This window comes from Thunnus albacares, chromosome 15 (genome assembly GCF_914725855.1).
Source record: "Thunnus albacares chromosome 15, fThuAlb1.1, whole genome shotgun sequence".
NCBI lineage: Eukaryota > Metazoa > Chordata > Actinopteri > Scombriformes > Scombridae > Thunnus > Thunnus albacares.
The window spans coordinates 10,663,566-10,677,965 of NC_058120.1; the positions used below are offsets into that span (position 1 = coordinate 10,663,566).

General features: G+C 40.6%; 2 protein-coding genes across 4 annotated transcripts in view; one reads left to right on the top strand and one right to left on the bottom strand.

The window, feature by feature from the left end:
- Positions 1 to 740: 740 nt before the first annotated feature.
- On the bottom strand, positions 741 to 9,026 carry LOC122998355 (glutamate-rich protein 1). Of its 3 annotated transcripts, none has more exons than XM_044375203.1 (7): positions 8,809 to 9,026; positions 8,389 to 8,426; positions 7,430 to 7,570; positions 7,122 to 7,268; positions 3,855 to 4,232; positions 2,614 to 2,808; positions 741 to 1,015 (listed from the first exon to the last, which is right to left on the bottom strand). In XM_044375203.1, exons 2-7 carry the CDS (start codon positions 8,405 to 8,407, stop codon positions 915 to 917), a joined length of 981 nt encoding a protein of 326 aa, XP_044231138.1. In that variant the 5' UTR covers positions 8,408 to 8,426; positions 8,809 to 9,026; the 3' UTR covers positions 741 to 914. The 3 variants fall into 3 exon arrangements, with proteins under 3 accessions (XP_044231138.1, XP_044231137.1, XP_044231139.1); XM_044375202.1 differs by lacking the exon at positions 8,809 to 9,026 and adding an exon at positions 8,570 to 8,775; XM_044375204.1 differs by lacking the exon at positions 8,809 to 9,026 and adding an exon at positions 8,637 to 8,774.
- A 212-nt stretch (positions 9,027 to 9,238) lies between these two features.
- Positions 9,239 to 14,400, top strand: part of dlgap2a (discs, large (Drosophila) homolog-associated protein 2a) — a 161,362-nt gene continuing 156,200 nt past the window's right edge. Inside the window, exon 1 of the mRNA XM_044375200.1 lies at positions 9,239 to 9,351. Coding sequence (XP_044231135.1) covers positions 9,334 to 9,351 — 18 coding nt within the window. The 5' untranslated portion in view covers positions 9,239 to 9,333. The remainder of the gene's footprint in view (positions 9,352 to 14,400) is intronic.

Below are 14,400 nucleotides of genomic sequence, written 5' to 3' on the forward strand. Positions count from 1 at the left end.
AAGCCGAGTTAATTCTCTACCCTTTTCCTGAACTCATCCCCTGGCAACAAGCTACGGGTAAATGTATTAAAATAGATTACCTGAGCTGTAGACAGGTATGGTGGTGCTGAAGGTTAAGCTACAGGCTCCCTGGGTGGTACTGGTTTCCTAAGGCCCATCAACAACATGCTGTGTTACTATACTGAGCATACGGTTAGATAACTGCAACAAATGTTTGTGGGAATCACGTAATAGGACTAGTTATTGTTCTTAATCATTTACCCTCATAAGTAATATCTGCAGGGACATCATTATTCTCATTAGTATTGCCTTCCTGATGACAATCAATCTATCCAGTGCAGTTAGGTGAAACAGTAAATTTGAAAAGGCATATGGAATAGCAGCTTGGTCAGAAATTGATTTGTAGGAAGTCGAGATAATTGAAGAGCTATTAGGTTAGCCGACTGGGTTTAAATGTCATAACATCTGCAAACAACACTGGAGCACCGGCAGAGCTGACATTTGCTTTGCTGGCAATTAAATAAAGGTGGATGGGTGTGATGTTAATACCAATTAAATGTTTGATTCATTTTAAACTACATAAAAAAACAAATACGAAACAACTCTAACAAACAGGAAGGTAAGTAACAGCTCGGTCGATAATGACAACGTCAAGCTTATTCATGCTGTGTGGCAGGCCTAGCTCAGGATTGTTTTCTTCTTGTGAGATATTAGGCATAAAAAAAGATTAGACAAAAGTGTAAAAAGGCAAAAATATTTAATAAAAATATTCACATAGCATCATGGTATGCCCAACACTTTTGAAATGCAGTATATGAGAAAAAAAAAAAAACAAGAATATTCTTGTTTAAAATGATGAAACACAGTGGAAATAATCCTTCAGTACTGTCACTGTGTTTGTGTGATTGACAGTCTCATGGGTGTGTTGTAGAAAAATCTGTCTTCTTGTCTCCCTGCAAGGGAAGAATGTCTGTGATCCAGTATTGGAACAGTGAAACGACCGCAGTGGTTTCGTCTAAAACACAAAGAGACAGAAAAACATTTCAGTTACAGCTGAGACTGCTGACAACACAATACCAGAGCAACAGTCAGTGCTTTCACCAAAGAGACTTATTTGCAGTTGTATTTTGGGCATAATAGAACAAAATCTACAGCCGGTGCTAAAATCTACCTCCTGCATGTAGTGATTCATCCTAACACATCTGTCTCACACCCAATACAGAATCTTTCTTTTACTTCTTCTTGAAAAAAAATGAATTCAGTTTAGTGAATCAATGCAGAACATAAAATGGACAGTATAAAAAGGGAAGCAGTCAAGCCAATGTCATTCATGAGAGGAACTCCAGGGTGCAGGAAATCTGCTTTAGACTTACTCCTGCAGTCAACTGATTGCCACTGCAAAGGTAGATAGAGTGAGGAGAGCTTTAGTGAACTCACTTGAAGGACTTAAAAAACACACTTCTCCACAAGCACATGGATTAGTTCCTGCCTGGCAATATGCTGCTTTAACAAGTTGTACGTTATAATTTAAAATATTGGCATATTGCAGCGATTCATAAATGTGTCAAATACAGCAAGAGTGCCAATGCCTTCTCTATAAAATGCTCACATAGCAAAGATGAGTTAAGCAGAATGAATCTTTACTAACTAAAACAAAGAATTCTGCTTTGGGCTAAAGTTAGATAAATTACTTTGCTGCTTTGATACAATGTGCTGGTGGAGTTGCATTTAAAAGCAGCAGCATTAAAAAAAACAGTGAATTGAAGCATGACTCATACAATGTGAGGCGGGTGGGGTGGTGGTGGTAGTGGTGGTGGTGGTGGTGTTGGTGGGGTAGGGGTGGGGGGGTTAGAAAAGCTTTCAGGCAGCTGTGGAGCAGGTGCATGGAGAGGATAGGCGCAACTAAGGCAGGCTCTATTGTGGGCTCTGCTCGCGAGATAGCAAACTGGTTTTTACATGATGCCGTCTTGGCGTCAAGGACAGACAGAGACAAGCATCACTTTGTGGCCAGCAATATGGCAGTAGCCTGAATCTCTTTTTCACTCTTCCTCTCTTTCTCATACACAAACAAGCATGTACGTGACAGCAGCAAAGTCCCTGCTGATCCTATTATGCAGCCAGGTAGCCAACACACACACACACACACATACACGCACACGCTTACAGGTGAAAACATGTCTGGGGGCTTGAGATGTTTTGGCTCTTGACAGAGTTAAGGCAAGACGAACAAGTTGTAACATGTTAGTTAACTCACGGTGCAGGTCACCTGCGTGTGAGACGTAACGTGGATGGGACCGGCTCTAGTACTGCAAATTAAGGGCACGTACGTACAGGTGAAGACTGATAAGGGCAAGTAAGGGCAGGTGTAGTCAGGTGAACAATAAAGACGTATGTAAGAGTGCACAGCATGAGACATGCACAGACAGACAGAGGCAAGTATTAACTTGCAGGGACAGGTCAGTGAAGTGCCTGAGGCAGATCCCAGCAAGAAGAGGCCAGTATGGACAGGAATGGGCATGTATGAAAGCACGTAACAAGCATGGAGCAACATTAAACACACTAATACCCGAACTTTTTGGGAAAATACATTTTTCTCATTGATGGATCACTGACCTCCAGACATGGAGGAGTTGTTGTAGAGCTCCTCCAGTGCTTTTGCTAGTCTGTCTGTCTCCTTCTGTTGAACAAAGGCCTTGAGACTGTACAGCTGCTTTAGGAGAGAGGCGGGCTTGTTTCCACTGGCTATGCTGCTCAAAAGGTCGTCCACCATCCCAGATAAGTGAGGAAGCTTGTCTACATGCAACGAGGCTGGTGAAGCACAGAAGACATGAGAGGTGGTTTGTGCATAATATAGTATTGTATCTAATACATCTCAAGGTGACACATTAAATTTACCTCTATAAACTGCACCATATTTACAGTGGCCATTGTTAATTTATATAACATTTTATATAACATTTATTTCTTTACTTATATAACTGTTGCCTCCTCTTCACTTTACTGTCTAGACTCTGTGTCATCAAAATAGAGAGAACATCACTAGTATCATTTTACAAATTGTATAAAATCAAAATGTTGGTGTGGTCTCGCCATTTATTATTACTCTCACTCATTTACAGGGCTGCTTTACCAGGTAGCGAGGACCAAGGAGCTTTCTGCACACTACTCATGGCCTAATCTTCAGCACACACTGCAGCTTAATGAACTTGTTTCTCTAGGCGAGTTCAGAGCCTTGATTAAAAACTCTGTGACCAGAGAGTGCAATTGCTTTAGGTAAGCTGGATTTTGCATTGTGTGCCTGCCATCAATAATCCCTATATTAAACATGACTTCTTTTATAACTTTTATAATTTCAAATTTTGTAACTTTTATGTTATCTTAGCCTATTTTTCTTTAAAAGAAATGTTAACTAAATAAATCAAAGATGTAGCTGATGATTACCAGTCAGCAGTCAGATATAGATATGACTGGCGCTTCTGTCTCTCCATCTACTAAATTTTAATGGCACTGCAATTTTAGCAATTACACTTTCATCCAATTACCGGCTGGTTTTTTAAATGACTCGTCTGTTTAGTTCATGCTGGCACTGTCTGTCACGTCATGTCTCAAAAAAGCACAAAAACGCAATGGCTTAAGTGCAGTGAGTTCTGGTCATTGGTTCTCATGAATATGCTTTCAGCATTTGGCAGCATTCAATTACATGTTTGTAAACTACATCTCAGAATGCCACCAGCTTTGAGCATCACAGCACCTAAAAGCAATCAAAAATCACTCTTTTCTTTGGTCTAGATTTAGTACATTACGAATAAGAGTCCTGATTGAAAACAGGCAAGCAGCCTGGGCTTAATACTCACTATCAGACATATAGATTTCCATTGTTGTCCTGAGAAAGTCTGACACCTCAGCAGCTCTCCTCTCATCCTCCTCCTCCCCATCTTTTTGGTATGTGAACTCCAGGGCAGATGCCTGGGGCATTAGACCCATGGAAAGCAGCTTTTCTTTGTGCCGTTTCTTCTTTAGCTTTCTTTTCTTGTTCCTGCTAATGCGCTCCCCTCCCTCATCCACAGGAGTCTGACCTTGACCTATACAGGTCTCACTCATTGTAGGTGCTCCATCTTTCCCTGAGTTTTCATGAAAGTTTGGTTTCCTCTTCCTTCTTCTCCTCCTTCTTTTCTGTTCCTCTGCTTCTTTATCTTGGTCGAGATCTTCGTTGCTCTCATGGACGCTCTCCTCTGTGGGTAACGAGACAGAAGACTTTTGATTAATTTCAAAACATTTTTAAACTTCATTAATCCATTACAGCCTTCATATGCACCTCTACACTTAAGCAAAAGATTCCTAAATCAGAAGTGAGAACATCAGATTATTTGGCTCACACAGTTAATATAATAGATTCTGTGTCACATATTGGGATGGAGCAGATTTCACCAGGTTTCACTTGCAACCTGGACAAAGTGTAAAAGATGCCTACACACAAGCTGAAGCCAGTAGGGGCTTTGAGTCTCAATAATGTCCAAAATCGTGGCAACGAGGGCCAAGAGATTTCTGCTTCCCTTCCGGCCAATTACTGCACCTGCTGATTCCAATTAGATACTCTAAAAACCTGCTGAATCTTAGCCTTGCATAGAAAAAACTTGAGACCACAGGTGGTTAATAAAAGTACAGTCGAATCAGTATACTGTATGTGTGATGTTGCTTGATCCAGCTTGTTTGTTATTGTGCCTAACCAAGTCTTGCTCAAAAAGAAGTCATGAGAGTTGAGTTGTTGCAGGAAGACAGCTAAATATTAAGCCATGACTTTGAAAATCTTTTAGATAACACTAAGCTATTCTTTCCTGTACTCCAACACAACAAACTCCAACACTGCTCTCTCCAACTCTCACTCATGTTTCCACCATTGTCTTCCTGCAACAACTTCCGCAACAAACTCTTGCGATATTTCAGAACGAGACTTTCTCCTTGAGCGAGACTTCGTCAGACACAATAATAAACAGATTGATCAAGTGAAAGGCAAAGAAAAAAAGTTTTATTTCTCTGTAGGGATCCTTTCCAGTGTTTCCCATATAATTGTACAGGCCTGGCAGCCTGCCACGCCAAAGCAGTCAACCTAGGGGAAACACTGCTTTCCATAATGTTGTCAGACACTTATAACAATGTGAGCCTGTCAGTGGCAAAAACAAGGACTTTTACTGGACATACATTGATGGGGCGCAATTGCCCTAAAAGGATTACACTGCAGCCTGTTTAGCAGATGCTGGCTGAAGCACTCTCTCTCAATACAGGATCAATTTCAAAAATTGTTTTCCCTATTAGTCACTTAGACACAAAATAATGGGAAAATTGTGTCCAGGTTGAAAAATCCTAAAGTTTCCCTTTAAATCTATCTTCTTCTTCTTTATGTCTTATTACTGGGTATAACCTTAAACATAACCAAGAACGACTACAGTCTGATGTGAGTCCATGCAGAAACGGCACTCCTTTAAGCTGAGCAGCTCCTTCTCCACCTCGTCGCACATCCGCTCTCCTTAACAACTCAAGAGGCCCCGACAGGTCAGAGAAACCAGCTTCAATCGAATTCTTGGTGACCCGCTCACACTAGCAAGTAGTAAATGACTGGCAAGCAGCCAGGACATATTGCAGCTGAGCAAGTGGCAGAGCAACAATGACCACAAAACTGAAAAGTAATTTTATTCTAACGTGGATTATAGTCATGACAAATTAAAATCCCAATGTGACTATATGCACATCAATTTAGACTTAAAGTAGCTGTCATATTGTTCCTCCTTTGACAGATACTCATGCTACCATCTGTGCAGCTCTGTCTGCAGTCATGCAAGTGCACTGAGTCACATTTTTTCCAGAGCATTTAGAAAAATATGTAATATTTATAATGTTTTTTTTTGTTAATTCTGTCCTATTGAGGTAGATTAAAAATTAAACAAAGTATCTCATGTCAATGTGTTCTCTGCATAGAGGATGAGAGAAGCTTCTCACTGGTAACCCAAAGATAACAACTGCAACCTACAGCAGGCCCAGTAACACAAAATCAGCTCAGACTTACTGTCTACTACATCAAAAACATGTTCAATTAAGGCATTTTTAGGGTGACAAGTGCAATTAATCAAACTTAACCTCATCATCTATTCTAGTAGGCACCTTTAAGACGTTGCACTGTCTGAGCCAACAAATCTCTTCCCTTACACCGACGTAAAGCCTGTCAGGTGGAAGGAGGTCTGCATTAAAGTCGAGATGAAATGAAAAATGCCTTTTTAACCCATCCATTTCTTTGTATTCATACATCAAATTCCAATCATGTTTTCTTCCTGTAAAACAAAATATGATGAGTGCTTATGTAGGCTTGAACCAACCGATTCCAACCAATAATATCATGACATCCACCCATCAATCATTCTTCAACTTTTAGCGACACAGAGCGAAGATTCATTATGACATGCCCACTTTTCAATGTTCAAATCAAATTCCTCCCAACATCATGTCCTGCCTGTCTATCCTGTTTCACTCAGAAAGACGTCATGATATGGAAGTTAGATACTCTCGAAATGCCATTTCATCTGGACTTTAGGGAAGATGATGAGCACAGAGAGTTGTGTGATGAGCCAGGAGTGTTATTACAATCTGACAAGAGGAGGCAAGAAGACAGCACAGACAACATAAATGGTCTTTAAATGATCCATCAGTCAACTGCTGGACATGCGACTTATACTTATCCTAATGATCCAACTCACAGGTCAAGAGCATTTCAACTTGGTATTACATCCACTCGCAATTGCGCTTCAAAGATGGCATCAATAAAGGTTAAGAATATCCAAAAAAAGTTATTCAAGTTTATTCTGACAATCAACAAATTCAAGAAACAGATCAAAGTGAAAACAGAATCACCCAGGCTCAAACAACAACTCCACTGCATTCAAGGTTTCTTCAGTTCAGGAGGACAATTGATTATCACTGTCTGTTTCCCTTAACTAGAGTAGCAGAGACAATCAAGAAGAGTGACTTTAATACTTGAGAGAGCCAACCTGGAGAAACCCCATGCTGTAAATCTCTCCTAGCTTTATGGTGCACAGCGCAAGTCCATAAATGTAAGATTATGGTCGTCTTACCAGCTGGGTTCTCGGCACTATTTATGTTTTCTAGCTGGGGAAGCGTGACGGATTTCTCTGAATCTGTCTTGTAGTCTGCGGGAGGGGGTAGGACCGTGTACATCCGCCTGCCTGGACTGGCTGCACTCTGTGTTATCCCTGCATCTCCTGAGAAAAAACAGCAAATAAAAGAAGGCTATGAACCCCAAAAGAGCAGGAGGGTAGCAACACTTCTGCATGTGTGGTGTGCAGGTATGTGTGTATTTTGAAAAGTCTTTGTACTTTAGTAAGCAGTTTCAGTTTCACCGGCAAACTGAATGTGTTCTTACTGTTAGCAGTGTCCCCTTGAGAAGCTTTTCTTTTCTCATGGGTTTTTTTGGCTAAAGCTTCAACAATGCGTGGCAGGCTGGGATCCTTCTCCAATTTGGGAGCTGCAGGGTAAAGCTTCTGGAGTACCTTTGACTGAAATACTGAGTGACACAATGCACAAGTGACAAAAACAGATATAATATAATCTGTTAATCTTATTGTTATTGACAGACACCTAATCAGTTTCACAATGCAATTCAGTGGAGGGTAGTAGACTTCATTTGCACAGACAGTGATCAACCCCACATGTAATGTTTCTAATCAACAAAGAATGACAGGATGAAGAAGTCAAAAGATGAACCAACTTGAAGGAGGTGTTGATTTATGGGTCCTGTGTGTTATAGTAGGCTATTAGTATAATATTGATAATAACAATTATCAATATTATACAATAATAAAACCCTACTGGCAAAATGTCCTATTATTTTAGTTCCTTCCTGTATTTTTATATTTGATTTGTTGTCTGCTCTTTTATTTTTTATTGTTAGGTTTGAGCTTCATTTAATATATGAAACAAACAGATAAAGCTTCTTATTATTACTATCACTCGTCTATATTTGATTATCTTTGCAGTACAATTTAGAAAGACTCAAACTGTCAGAAATCACATGATGTTTTACAGGATTTGAATTTCAAAGAGAAGTTCAGCAGAACTGCTGTTGACACATTACACTTTGTATTGGACATCGGTATCGGAGCACAGTGTGATACATTGATCTAGAAACGTTTCTATATGGATTGTGTGAAAACAGTCCAGCTGTCGTTTGACAGAGGAACACGTGTATTTGTTTACAGCATAGCTAGAGACCTACTAACGCGAGACGTAGCCAGCTAGCTACGTTAGCTAGCTACTTAGATACAATGCAAATACGTGTTTTGTATGAGATAATGATAGTGTTGACGACAATGGGGTGCTCACCTTCTTTCCTGTGTGTCATATCGACACGTATTAGATGACTGGAAGCAAGGAAAAAACGCAAACTACTGTTACAGGTGGCTAGGCAGCTATAGCTAATATGCTAGCAAGCTGAATGAGTTAGGTTAGCTAGTATGCTAGCTTTTAAATTTAGCGTTAACAGGGGTTCATATCACACACACACCAGTTAAATAACCGAGCTTTGTAACGTCCCATGTTAAAAAAATAACGTTAGCTAAAAGAGTAGTTACTTAAAACCAAGTAAGCTTTTCAAAGTGTTTCTCTTCCAGCTGCACTCCTCCCACCAGCTCACACACAGAGGAACTGACAGCAAAGGGAGATGAGCATTTGGTCCAGTCGCACCAAACTACATACACATTTATAGCAATTTAACGTGTCAGAAAAACTGTATAGCCTGTATACCATTTTCCAATATATGGTCTTAATCAGTCGAACCCATTCTTTAAATCGGCCTATAAATCAGCGACGTTTGATACAATATGTAAACAACACAGCTCGACTACTGTGTGTTTTGATGAAAAAGTCCGAGCAGACTAATAAGTTTGATATCACTGAAGTAAACTGCCTATGAGATGTTAAATATAGGACGATCTAAAAAAAAAAAGTATGATTCCTAATACTTATCTATACTACTAACTATCAGAAAAATTCAAGGCTGATTTAACTGCCAACTTTCCCTCATCAGGTGTCAGTGTGTGATGCATCAGGCTGGAGCTCCCCGTGTGTTTGAATCCTGTAATAACAGCAGTTTGGTGCGTGCGCACACCGAGCCAGCTGTAGGACGGGGTGGAGGCGAGATGAGAATACTAAACAGGCACCTCATGGCTCAGCATCAGCACCGGTCTGAGTTAGGATTTGCGCACCCTCCAAACTTGGCTTGGGACCTCAGCATGTGAACGGGCTTTGCAGGAGGAGGATCCACCTAGAATGTCAGCTCTGAAGAAGGTAAATCCCCCTCCCCCCCTCTCTCTCTTATTTTAATCTTTGAGCACACATTTAACTCTTAAAAAATGAAATGTGCAGGATTCAAACATTGTATTTTTATCAGCTTACAGTAAATGAGATGATGCATGCAGTAATGAAAAATGGGTGTGTGTTTAAGCAGTTGTGGTTGCAGGATTTTTCTTAGTTGTGTAAAGTAATCAGACTTTTGTACTGTTAGCTCTTTCAAAATGATGTATTTGTAAAAATTAATTTAACTGTCTGAAGTAACAAAATGCTAATTTGTTTAATTATGGTCAGTGATCACAATAAACTAAATATAAATGATTTTTGCATCATTTTTGCATGCACATGAATTTCGTTCACCACTCCTCTGCTTTTCCTTATGGATGTTGTTCCTCCACTTACATTTATCCGTGAGGAGGAGGCGTGGATGAAGAGCATTTCAGGCAGAAAAAAGCCCTCTTAGTACAAGGTTAACTTCTTAAATGGATGTTATGTCAGGTTTGATCTCCCGCAGCCTGCTCCTGTTGTCACGTACTATTGTATGTACCATGCCGACTGTAGTCTCTGTGGGTGGATGAGCTTCGCTGACAGTGTATGACAGAGCCCAAGCTCAGTGTATGACACAAGCCCAGCACTGGCAATCCTCAATGAGAGTGGAGCTTCACACAGCTTAACAAAAGAAGGCATTGGATGAGTTGTAGCTTTTGTAAGAATCAAGAAAACTACACAGACATGTGCAAACATGTTATATAACACCTTGCAGTGAGCACAGCAGCAGCATATGCACACAAGCCTACTGATGAATCAAGTAGTGAGACTTGTACAGTATTCCGGTGTATGAAACAAGCCTCTTTTGCTGTTTGGAAGGTTGCAAGAGTAGAAATCGTTAACCCCCTGTTTGTGTAAAAAAGCTTGTCATCTCTGTCAGCTATACACTGACACATTGAATTGTTTAAGATTCAGTGCAGTTGCAAGTATTGATGTCTCAGCTCCAATAGATTCCCATGATTGAGCGACACTAGAAGAAGGGAAGTTGTATTGAATGCCTGCTTCAGCACTGCTGCTGAATCCACAGCAAATACACGGTACTTGGCACATACTGTGAGTGACAAAGTGCTGGCTGCCAGCACTCACATATTCAGACATCATAATCATAGAGGTGCTAAAAATAAGGGATCATATTCATTGCAATGCTTTGGAAGCTCAATGGAGTTATTGCTGTTCACACTCACAGCTAGAAGTTTTACCAAAATACTCCTTTATGCTGTGCTCTGCACAATAATAGCAATTGTATTTATTTTTAGACAGCAGTGGTCAGCAAGCCCTTTTTCAATGACATGCAACTGCTTTGGTGATTTGACTTGTCCACTTTCTTGTCTCTGAGACACAGGGTACTCTGCACAGCTGTGCATTTTCTGCCATAGTAACAAGCATGTTTTATTTCAGGTCCTAGCAAAGTGTCCCATGTTCATTCATTATGCAGGTAGTGAGAAGTGCTATAGTGCAGCGGTAGTGGCAGCAAGTGGTTTGGAGCAAATGTAATTACTTTAAATTAATGAGGATGATAATTGACAATATCTTTGTGTTTGTGGATTTGTGTGTATACATTATCTGGTTGTGCCTGTGCAACATGTATGCAGCCAGTCTGTACATAAAAGAGAGGGAATCTGTGGGTGGACAGGTGCCAGGTGGTTGGTGATAAATGGATGTCACCCCTGTAAGTTCTTATGTGACTGAGAAATAAATTACTTGTCACTTACCAGCTTTAGGGGACCTCACCTTTCACCTCATCTACATCACCACCTCTGCTTTAAACCAGACGACTAATCATGGTTTCAGTGAAAGCCTGATGATTCAAACGAGATGGAGGAATCTGCTTCTTTACTCATCCTACCAGGCAATTTCTTTAAACAAAAAAAAGAAAGAAAACTGACGTTTCCCCTCAGAAGCACTTGGGAATTGAAGGTAGCTTGTCTCAGAATATTTTTGACACTGCTGTCAAATTGCTTGCTTGCATGCACAAGCACACACACACACATACATGCCCACAAACATACTCCCAGAGTTGTCAATGGGAAGGACTTCTCCTACTTGGCAGTGACATGATAAGGCTCTCATAATCTGTTTGAAGATGCATAGCAAAGTTAAAAGGCTACATTTATGTGAGTGGTGATGTCATTTTGGTCTACAGGGGAGAGGAGCAGCGGTGAATGTCGACTAGTCTGACTAAAAGTAAATGTTGAAACATTCAGCAGGCTCTTTTCTTATTTACTTACCATTACAGATGCGTTTCTGCTCTCTCCCTCCATGTCCTTCTTCTCTCTCACTTAATACTTTGTCTTACCTTACCTAGCCATGCACTCGCCTTCTCTCTCTCCCTTTTTTATGTCTCTATTCATCCCCTAATGAATGCCCCCATACATCTGTAATAGATTGGCTTCAGTGGGGGATGCAGAAGGAATGAAGGGGATGGATTGGATACAGCTTTATGAATCTAATAATGCATCAGAGCCAAGTGTGTGTATATACAGTATGCACATGTTTGTGTGTCTGTGACTCCTCAGTCAACCACCTTTGCGGCTGTGGCAGGCACAGATCTGCCTTGCAAGTGGGTGTCAGTGCATTCTCCCAGTGTTAGTGTTGCCACATAGCCCTAAGTCTGATGTGACTCATTACAAGGTCCATTAGTAAGCTGGGATACTATGTGTAACCTTTCCTCTATTCTAATAGAGTCATAAATACAGGCAGTTTGATGCCAGTTTGTAATGTCATCATTTATGATGATTTTACCAGGCTGCCTGTATCATACAGGCCGATGCATTTTCATCATAACAGCAGCTGTCCTTTGAAAGTTGGCACAGCAGACGTAACTATCAGTGTCTTTTGTCAGTTGTACGCCTTTGAAACTCTTTTACAGGAAACAAAGGTAAATTAACTCATGGTTTAAAAGCAATTATAAATTTGTCCCCTGAGGTTCATTGTGTTAACACTGTCCAAATGTGAGATTTGATCCTAATGCAAGTGCAAGACCCCTGAAAAGACGTTCAGTTACAAGTGTACTTGAGGTCTCCCTTGTAGAGCATAAGTCCTAATACCATTACTGTTGGCGAAAGGCCCGGCTCTTTTACAACCAAGCCTTTACCAGACCCTTCAAAGCTTGCTCTGAACTTGAATATATCAGCTTAATAAAATAGCTCTCTCTAATGAAGGATCATCAAGGCGGCAGAATTTTTTAATTGGGACAGGTGTAAGAGATTTGGTTGAGCTCCAGAGAATTATTTTGTGCTTTAATCGTACTAATATGGTCAAACTGTTTAATATTAACGTCAATTTTCTCTCTAAGAGTAACCTACTGGTATTGTTCAAGGGCTAAATAGTCCACATCACATGGTTTTGCAGTAAAAGTCAGAAATCAGTTAGTTAGTGGTGAAGTTATTACGTATGAGAAAACTGCCTTCATCCCTGCTGTAGGAAGGGCACTCATGATATTGATAATGACATTTGCAGCTAGGTTGCAGTAAATGTACATAGCTCTAATTCTAGGAACCTCTTTACACCAAGGAGAGATTAAAGAAATTTGAGAGATGTGAAGCAATATACACATTTTCTGAGCAGTTTGAAGACTTTGTGGGCTGCTAATGTAGCACATTTACTCTGTTCTCCTCAGTGTAGTGTATTATTTCTGTTGGTCTCTCTGCCTTATAGACCATTCCTGTAGACCATGCCTTTATGTTGCAGCCTTGCATTTTAAGTAAAAGTGTCACCAAATGTTGTCCCATGTGAGGCGTTGACCTCTGTCTGACGTCTGCAAATGTATTCCTGCACTTTCCAGATGCATCACTCACCTCCATGCATGAGCATCTGGAGGGGATCTCAGTTCCCTTTCATTTACATATACCTATTGGTAAGCATGGGTAGGCATCGGCAGAATAGAAGTTGGTTTCCAAATTTAAATTTATTACTGACATTGTGTCAGAGAAGTGTTAATTGTACTCTATGGTGATTTTTGTGGCCTCAGACTGTGGTGTTGATCACTTAAACTGCATTATACTGAAAAGTGCTTCTAATATTTTTCCACTTGTGTATGTTGCATCTCTTGTAGCTATTACTAGGGCGACTGGTTACAGTGCCTTATCTTCTGCCCAGTCTGTACACTACTGCATTTGATAGCTAGACTGGGTAAGAAGGGAGCAGACAGTGCTTAAGGCAGACAGGAAGAGCTTTGAAATGCATTGGAGTGACTCCACTTCCCGTCCATCCTCTCAGATCTCCATTAGCTCACGGAGAGTTGCACTCTAGCCCTCAGCAGGAGGCGGAAAGATATCCTATTATACACTGCCACTTGTGATAATTGCCTGGACCCAGAAGTAATAGTGTGTGGAGATACGTAGTGAGGGTGTATGTTTGTGTGTGTGTGTGCATGTGCCCTGTACTGTGTATAGACATGTATTTGATCTGTGAGCATCCTGAAAGACCACTGGGACAAGAGAAGTTCCTGTTGACCACTCACAGCCATGGTCAAACTAGACCATGTTGCCTCAAGCTCCTGACCGTGTGCAGAACCATTAAATGAACCTGGTGCACTGGAGCCTAAGTTGTTTGGATGCATTTACACCAAAGTCCAGTGCAACTAGTTTGACAAGGTTGACGCACATCTCATAGTGGTCACTACTAGGAGAAAAATTAGAAGTTCAAAAACAACCAACACTCATTTACTTGAACTTTTTGATGTCATAACTTTACTTTTATGAACATCAGCTTGTGCACAAGTTACATTATGGAGGCTATTTCTGATCCCCACTCTCCAGTCTCATGAGGCAGACTCCATCAAACAGTAGACAAAACAATCTCCAGACAAATGGACTTTCAGTGGGAAAGTAATCAGTACTTTTATATCAGGGCTCATTTTCAGAGCTGATATCAAAGAGAAAAGTTTCTTTATGGACTCAAATGGTGTGTGACTCACCTGAGTTGGCCCATTTGATTGTTCATATCAGTTAATGAGCATGCATTTAGTTATTTCTCTCTTCTTCCTGGACCACCTCA

What these genes read in the sequence shown, in the direction of transcription:
- LOC122998355 (XM_044375202.1), bottom strand. Translation starts at nt 8,601, where the DNA reads ATGGGACGTTACAAAGCTCGGTTATTTAACTG. An exon ending in TATGACACACAGGAAAGAAG is followed by an intron (nt 7,571 to 8,388) that starts GTGAGCACCCCA and finishes TGTGTCACTCAG; the next exon opens with TATTTCAGTCAAAGGTACTC. An exon ending in GGAAATCTATATGTCTGATA is followed by an intron (nt 2,809 to 3,854) that starts GTGAGTATTAAG and finishes GTGCTTCACCAG; the next exon opens with CCTCGTTGCATGTAGACAAG.